Source organism: Gymnoscopelus braueri, assembly GCF_963280865.1.
Source record: "Gymnoscopelus braueri genome assembly, chromosome: 12".
Taxonomy (NCBI): Eukaryota; Metazoa; Chordata; class Actinopteri; order Myctophiformes; family Myctophidae; genus Gymnoscopelus; species Gymnoscopelus braueri.
In genome coordinates, this window is record NC_137614.1 from 26,860,073 (window position 1) to 26,868,939 (window position 8,867).

Sequence of the window (8,867 nt, forward strand, 5' to 3'; positions counted from 1 at the left end):
GAACATTAAACAGAAAAACTAAACAAAAACAAAATAACAAAAAACTAAGACATACACTTATGCATGATAAACAAAATAGTGGAACTGTTATAAAATCCTCACTAGTGTGGGTGCCTATCCTCTAATTACCCACTTTGGTGTATAATACTTTTATATGCAGATAGGCAAGATATGATAGCCACTAGGTGGAAATGGGCATTCCTCAAGGAGACACCTCTGTATTTGATAGAGAACTGCCCCCTGGTGGTATTACATCTGGGGACATGTAAATAGTTTGCCTGCCTAGTAACATAATTATGAATGAAGTTTGGAATTAGACTCTAAGTAGGCCTACAGTTGGAAGTGGTCTGGGAGATGGACACTCGGATATTTCGTCTTAAAATGATGAAAATACATGTTTGAAGGATATTTATGTTGAAGTTAATATCTTGAGAGTTGAAAATAGAGATGGAGATGGATTAGTAGGATTAGAATTTGAAGCTATTCTAACAAACCTTTTTTAGCAGTATATGTAATTTATGTAGATAAGTGGGATAGGTATTGTCCCACACAATATTGAAATAGGTATGGCAAGGATATACTAAGCTGTAACATAAAGTTAGTAAACAGGCTCCGTTTAGGAAAGCACTGATTTTCCTGATAATTCCCACTGATTTTGAGACTGTCTGATATCCACTCAACTATCTAAGTATTAAAATATAAATAATGGAAGAATTTATAGAACTTTAAAATAGACATGATGGTGTGAATTGGGTCACAGTTTATAGTAGGCTATATTTTCAGAGGGCTGTCTTCAAGTTATGATCTTATCTCACATTTGCATATTCTCTTGTTGTTTCCTTAGACAGACATATATCAAAATGATCTTAATTGAAATAACGTTAAAGTTTGTCCACACAAATGTGCAGGGGCTGTAAAAGTGAGTCAAGTGATGCAACAGTACTGTTGCATCACTTGACTCACTTCAGTGGGTAAGAAGACAAAGCAAAGAGTCTATTTCCTTCGCCGTCTGAGATCTTTTGGTGCTAGTAGACAGATTCTTCTTTTGTTTTTCACTTTGTTATTATGAGTGTTCTTCAGTACTGTAGTACCACCTGGTATGGATGTCTGTCTGTAGCCTTAAAGTCACAACTGCTGCAGCAACTGAACATTTGTTCAAAGATTGTTGGACAACTACTTCAGAGGCTCTATACATCTACGTATAATGACAGTATGATAAGGTTGGCAAGGAATATCACTTCAAACACTAGCCATGCTTTGTATGGAGAATATAGGTTGCTGCCTTCAGGAAGGAGATACGGTGTTCCTACATACAATAAGGTCAAACTGAAGAGGTCCTTTGTTCATCAGACGACATTGAGGCTTAATCAGGAGTTATAGGCCAGGGGTAGGCTGAGAGGTGGACATTGCTCTTGTCTTTGTATGTCTTTATGTATGTATTTTGTTTTGTTTTCTTGTGTCATGTCAAAATGTGTGTACTGTTTATTGTTGCATACATGGCTGCTGGGTCGCAAGACAAATTTCAGTGTGAACTGACAATAAAGTATTATCGTATCGTATCGTATTTTACAGCCCGTATGTGCTCCATTATGCTTCCTGCCAAAGAGCACCTTCTGGGAAAATCATATTGCTCCTCACCCAAACAGTGCTCCAGCTCTCGGTTACCGCTACACAGTGCCTTGTTTTGTTTGTACATGTAAGACTGAGTGCAGTCGGAAGTCGTAACCGAAATACAGACCATCATTATATCATGGCTCACTGCAAGGTCTATGTTGCATAATTAAGACACAACTTCTTATGTGCAGACAAAACCATGAATCAAGAAGATTTTATTTGTCACTAACTTATACAAGTACAAGCAACAAAATGTTAATTTCATGTCCTGCAATGCAAAACATGAAATGCAAGCCTTACTTTCTCAACTTTTTATAATCACTGCACTTTTTGTAATTCCCCTTATACCAATTTGATTCCAAACAATTCCATTATAACAATAAAGCTACAGCATGAACTCTTATTCTGCTCATACTTTGGAGGTGTTTAGTTTCCAGCTACCTCCAGTCAACAATATATCCCAAGATACGACCCAAAAAAAGAAAAAAGATTATAATACAGTAGACACAACAGTAGGACACCATGGCTTTGTCACATACTAGGTCAGCAACATTGTTCGCTTGTGGGATGTGCCTAACTCGTAACGAGATAAAAAGATAATTTAACAAAAGTACAGTAGATACGGATCAGTTACACTATATAAGGAACATGGAGGATTTTGGTGTATAGTGCAGTTGGAGATATCTTGAAGGTTGGTGCATGCATATGTTGGATTATATGTGGTAAATCTTTACAATTGTATCATTATAATTGTACCGTTGTATCTCTGACTTTGTGAATTGCTTGACTCCTGTCATTCAACATGATTTTGATCCTTTTTGATACATTTGATAGGACAATTGATTAGCGGCATTGAACTAAAAACTAGCAAATAGGAAGGAAATGTCATCTATCAATAGACAGGTGGAAATGTGTAGATTTGAGGCTATTAGGCAACAATTTTGTCATTTTGTTGTTGAGATATCTACGATGAGTAATTTGAGGATGGGCTATCAACTTCAACTTTGCTCGACATGTTGAGGCCTATCCTACGTTTCTCTTTGCTGTTTGATTTATTTTTCTCCTTGCTCTCCCTGACCCCCCCCCCCTTCCTGAAAAGAAAAAACAAAACGATGGAGCCTGAAAAATAACAAATGTGACAACAAAGTTGATTCTGATTCAACTTCAATTTCAACTGAAGTTTATCGTCACATGACAAGTTTACAGGTGTAAGAGTGCGTGAAACTCTTTTTTGTACAAGCTCCCAATGCTTTACAGTTTCAAAAATGCCGGTAAGAATAGAGAATAGAGTAATTAAGGAACAAAGGAAACAAGTCAGTTAACAAGACACAATGTCTTACGGTACATGGTAAAATTGGCAGAATATAACAGGATCTTGTGCGAGTACTGTAGATACACAAAAAGATTGATGTTGTAAATCTATACCTACTATAATTCATGATTATTATGTTACAGGTGGACTGAAAAATGGCTCAGATAGTAAGGTCTTCATTGTTGCTGCTTTTGCCACTCGCTCTCCTTTTAACAGGTAAGCTTCTTGGTTGTTCTCAATCAATGTATTTATTTCATAATTGCTTTGCATGTTGATTTGGATGTCTATTTTTAACAAATACATTTTAAAGATGGTTAAAATTGTTTCCATGAATCAATTATCACCTGAGACATTTTGCTGGTATGTGAAAAATCGTCTCTAAACCTTTTATTAATCTCTGTCAAAGTCTCCTGCCAAAGACTCAGGCAGGTTTCCATAGACCGGCTCCATTGTGTTGTGCAGCATGTCGGATGATATGTTTACAGAAACAGAATAAAAACAACTCTATTTGAAAAAGTAGTTAAAACGTTAAAAATTATAGGAGAAAAAAATAAGGGGATTATGATTAGGTAGGGAATGTGAGTCTGAAAAGGTGGGTTTTGAGTGTGGTTTTAAACGTGGTGAGGGTGGGGGCAGCTTTGATGTGAGCTGGGAGTGAGTTACATAGGCCACCGAAAAGGCCCTGTCACCCCAGGTTGGTTTCTTAGTCTTCTTGGGGATGTAGTCCAGGAGGTTGGCAATGTCCCAATAACCTGAGGGAGTGGGATGGGGCGTGGCAAATATGTAAACAAGAAAAGAAAAGAAAAGGGCTCTCAAAGGACATGTGACAGTGACCTACATGGGAATAAAAGCACAAACTAAAGTTGCACAATGGTTGAGTTAACCACTTAAACCCCATATGGGTAACCGGAGTCCCTCAGGGCTCAATACTAGTGTATTTTCTGTTTTCTGTTATTGTGGGGAAAGCTTTCGCCGAAAATAGCCGATCGATAGCCAATCGATCTGCTATTTTCAGTGAAAGCTCACAATGCAACGCAGTGCGTGGCATAGTGAGCTTGTCGATCTGCTATTTTCAGTGAAAGCTTTCCCCACAATACCGATGCTGGGATTTAAGTGGTTAATGTGACTGTGGTCAGGTATAGGACATATGATGCCTCACAAATTCACAGTGAGATGGCAAAAAATATAAACAATTATTACACCATTTATGCAGCAGCACAGAAACATACAGAAACTTAACTCAGCAGAACTCACGTGAAACATGTATCCAAATGCCTGACTGTATACTCTCCTTATGGCCCACAGAGACACTTGCAGACGACAGGATCATCGGTGGAGAGGAGGTTAAACCATACTCCATTGGCTATCAGGCTTCTCTGCAGTATGTAAGGAGAGGCGTGTGGAGACATTACTGTGGAGGGACCTTGGTCCACAGCCAGTGGGTGGTGTCTGCTGCCCACTGCTGGAGGCCGTGAGTACTGACTTATACTACTAGCAATGTGATCACAGGTCAGCGATCTGGACTGGATTTGTTTGTTTGAGAGAGGAGAAGAGAGTGAGAGAGCCAGGGTGACATTTATATGATAAATTATAATAGAATTTATAATATAAATGAAGAGTAACAAAATACTAAGTGGCTAGCCCAGACAAATGCCTATTCCTTTGGGCTGTTAGTATTTTGCAAAGTGTAGTTATCAACTGTGGTTGCTCTAGTTATATTAGAAACAACAACCAACATTTTTGTTTGACATTGTACATGCCAAAACAGGACTGTGTCGTCAACTCATTAGTGTTTTGACATCTTCTTAAAATAAATGTGTGAAATCTCTGTACATACTGTATATCCATACATCTGTAGTTCACAAATCTTGAGTAGGCCTAGGCTACCGTTCGACCAACCGACTTTTTTAATAAAGTTTAAGATCCGCAACAGCAGTCTACCAAACAAACTCGTTTCGGCACGCAGGCCTTTGTCAGTGTTAGTGTTAGTCAGACTAACACTGACGAAGGCCTGCGTGCCTTTTTAAGTATTATCTGAATCTGCACCCAGTATATTCATGAACTTTTCCAGACTGTCCTCGAGTTGAGCGAGCCTTTTCCCTTGAAGTGAACTTCAAGGGAACCTTGACATAATCAACCATAATTTCTATGTCATCAACCCCCCAATCCGTATCCCCTGACATTCTTCCATTTATTTCAGCCACGCTGAAATCCTACTCCTAAAAAGAGAGTTCCTATATTTATTTTCAGAGCTATTCCCTGAAAGAGTATCAATGTATCAATTCACACCTTGCTTATGAAGCAAGGTGTGAATTCCACCACCCACCAGACACCAGTACAGTAGTCTCCTGGGTTCACAACTACAGGATCAAGTTTCCCAATTGGATGTAAAGAAGCCAATAACTGAAGACTCAGCCTGCTATAGGGCTCATAATGCAGCCCTGAGGGGCTCCTGTGTTGAGGGTCAGGGTGGCAGAGGTGTTGGCACCCATCCTCACGACCTGGCATCACTCTGACATAAAGTCCAGAATCCAGCTACACAAGCTGGGGTTGAGTCCTAGATTTTTAAGTGATCAACCCTCCCCTCTTTGTGACCACAGGGACAGGCTCTGCTGACTCTAGGAGGATCATCGTATATTGTCGGCTAGCCTTCCTGCCATGTATTTTAGAACATTGCGTGACATCACCACACTGGTCATTGCTGAATTAGAGATACACAGAGTTTAACTCGTTAACTCGTGGAAAGCTGCTATGCCCATAGTGAGCAAATGCTTTGAAGTGCATGTCAAAGAGCTGATCAACAGCAGCATGCTGTTTATAGATTACAGTTCAGCATTCAACATCATTGTCCCCTCTCATTTTTAAGTTTGGGTCCCAGGGACACACCAAATGTTTGAGAACCCCTGCTTTAGACCATGTGCTGTAGCTCACCCCTGATGCATAGAGCTGTATATTATCTGCAGAGTGCACTGAAAACACCCAATTTTCAAATATTGTTCGATTTCCGTTCTTATTTGCAATTGACAGCCATTTATGTTTTATATAACATTATGTACATTTTATATTATGTTTTATATATTCTTTAGTTTTGTCCAAAACTCATGCAAATTGGTACACATTCTCCCTGGAGTCATGTGATGAAGCTCTATCAGATTTTTCAGATTCCATTACGATTGGCTATGATTAGCTTCCAAAGTTAGCAGGAGGTGACCATTTAGCAAAAAATGCCACAAATCATGATCTGCCCAAATTTGCATCACTCATCGAAGGGGCCTCTATAACAAAGCTATTTCACTTAATAGGGGCACCACGAGTGCTACAAATGTCACTGTTTGTTGCCAAAATGTGATTCTCCCCACCAAATTAGGCACAAATGGTCTCATGAGTCATGTGACAATGACTGTCAGACAGACTTTTGATCTTCCATACCATTTGCCTGTAGCCTAACTGCTTTAACATTTTTTGAGGACGGGCCTATTTCTTACAAAAAAATTCGCAACATCCAATTATACCCAAATTGAAATTGTTATGAGGCCCCTATATAGAATTAATCATCATGACATCCCCACAACCATGTCTGAGGACATCAATCTTCTCCATGGGACTATAAACTTTTCAAATCAATCCGCGCTTTTAAATGCATGACAAAATGTTTCTGTGAAATTTGATTCAGCATGTTGGATTACTCAAGCAAAAGTATCGGCAAAATGACTTTCATAACATGCTGAATCCAGTTGCTTTCTCAAAAATCAAACAAAACTGTGTTATTTGAATGGTCAGCAGTAATGTCAATTATACCGTGACCTTTTGACCATGTGATTTATAGTGACCTGAAAGGCTTAACCAATGCTTCATCTGGTTTGGTCCTCAGGGCGACTCTGATGAGGGTGGTGTTGAGTGAGCACAGCCTCTCCACGGATGAAGGCTACGAGCAGGTCCTCAATGTCTCCAAGATACATTTGCACGGCTACGCGTACAAAACCTTCAATAATGACATCATGATGTTGAAGGTAAGCGCAACTGGACCATGTCTGATCACTCTGAGTCAGATTCCTTTAGCATCTCATTGGTCGGTGAGCCCTCTTTGTTTTGGTTTGTGTTTCAGTTAAGTGAACCAGCACAGCTCAATAACCACGTCTGGCCAGTCCAACTGCCTGAGGAAATCACCGCGATAAATTCCGGCACCACTTGCAGAGTGAGCGGCTGGGGCGTTACGCACGTCTACAGTTACTACCTCTCTGCTGAACTACGCGTTGTGGACGTACAAATCATGGCCTGGTGTAAATACTACTACTGGGGCAGGATCACTGAAAACATGTTGTGTGCCGGTTCCTCATATGGAGGCAAGGATTCCTGCCAGGTACAGAAACAATTTGATTAACAGCATCATGATTCTGTTGTAACTCTAACTAATGTATGTATGTATGTATGTATTAGGGCTTTCACCAACTAGTCGACTGGTCGACTAGTCGACTAGTATAACCACTAGTCGACTTTGTTGGTACTAGTCGAATAGTTTTTTTTTTTTTTTTTTTAATGCCATCTTACTATTATTATTATCCTCCTGACTTTATTTTTTATCAAAAGGGGGTCAAAAGTATGCCCAATAAAAGCCTATTATTGGGCAATGGGGATCCTTGGAGACGCTGCTGTGGTGCTGTGCTGCTGTGCCAGAAGCGCTTCCCTTAAAACGCCATAAAAATAAGGGCAGGAGGATAATAATAATAGTAATATAGTAGTAGGATGGAATTAAAACAATGCCCCCCCCCTAATTTTTTTATTTTTTTTTGAATTTTTTTTTAATGTAAATTTTGACTAGTCGACTGGTCGACTACTACTTGGTCTAATGAGTCGACTAGTAAAAATCATTAGTTGTGAATGCCCTAGTATGTATGTATGTATGTATGTATGTATGTATGTATGTATGTATGTATGTATATGAAAAACACATATCATTTTATATACCACACTGGAGTACCTAGAACAACACTTTAGGGTGTGTTTGTTCACAAAAGGGAGGACCTCTTTGTTCATCAGGTATCTTTTCTCTTGGTTTACTGCAGGGTGACTCAGGTGGTCCACTTGTCTGCAATGGGAAATTTGAGGGCATCGTCTCATGGGGCATCAGTTGTGGCAGCGCATACTACCCAGGCGTGTACACCAAAGTAAGGAACTACGTCAGCTGGATCAGATGGCTGATCGACCACGACTACTAATGAGTCCGCTCCACCCAGATGGAATAGTGAGAGAATGGATCCTGGATTGAATGCATTAGGGTGTATTTGAAAACACATTTGTTGAAAACTTAAATTTGGATAATGTGTTCAGTTTCTTTGTGTCCATAACTGTGTAAATTCTATGATATTATATGTGTGATAGACTATGGTGATTTAGAACAGAAATAGGTTGTCTCTCAATGTTACTTTATGTTATTTAAAACAGTTGATGCCTTCCTGCTGAGCACACCTATAAAGAACCAGTGGTGTTATCACTGGTTTCAGGCTTTGAAAGAATATGTTAATATTCATAATTAACTGTCATTTGACTCATCAACATTATTATATTACCAAATTATTTGCATTATTATTATATTAGGCTATTAGTATTATTATTATTATGTATTTTAAGCCCCTATTGATTCTTTTCCTTTTTTGTATTTTACTTTGCCTACAGCAATGCAGGGTATTGTAAAAGTGTCTGTTTGTGTGTGTGTTTGATTGTTAGCAAGATAACTTGAGATTTTCGGGAAATTGGAGGAAATGGTCAGTACGCGACCCTGAAGAGATTATTAAGTTCTGGGTCAGAAAGGTCAATGGTCAAGGTCACAACTGAGAGATGTAGTAGAATAAGAGATGTTGGTGCCAACATTTGTTTAATGCTGTTGTTCACCTCCTCCATACATCCAACAATTTCTTCACATGGTAAATCATAGACTTGAAAC

At 39.1% G+C, this 8,867-nt stretch overlaps 1 protein-coding gene across 1 annotated transcript; it reads left to right on the forward strand.

The window, feature by feature from the left end:
• The first annotated feature begins 3,069 nt into the window (after positions 1–3,069).
• Positions 3,070–8,526, forward strand: LOC308097089 (trypsin-3-like). The gene is made up of 5 exons (XM_080444685.1): positions 3,070–3,142; positions 4,232–4,397; positions 6,798–6,936; positions 7,032–7,286; positions 7,990–8,526. The coding sequence occupies exons 1-5, from the start codon at positions 3,082–3,084 to the stop codon at positions 8,140–8,142; spliced, it is 774 nt and encodes a 257-aa protein (XP_080300811.1). The 5' UTR covers positions 3,070–3,081; the 3' UTR covers positions 8,143–8,526.
• The last annotated feature ends 341 nt before the right edge of the window (positions 8,527–8,867 follow it).

Bases quoted from the DNA above. Each gene is read 5' to 3' on its own strand.
- LOC308097089 (XM_080444685.1), top strand. From the start codon at position 3,082: ATGGCTCAGATAGTAAGGTCTTCATTGTTGCTGCTTTTGCCACTCGCT. The intron at 3,143-4,231 runs GTAAGCTTCTTG...TATGGCCCACAG, and splicing joins ACTCGCTCTCCTTTTAACAG to AGACACTTGCAGACGACAGG. The intron at 6,937-7,031 runs GTAAGCGCAACT...TTTGTGTTTCAG, and splicing joins ATGACATCATGATGTTGAAG to TTAAGTGAACCAGCACAGCT.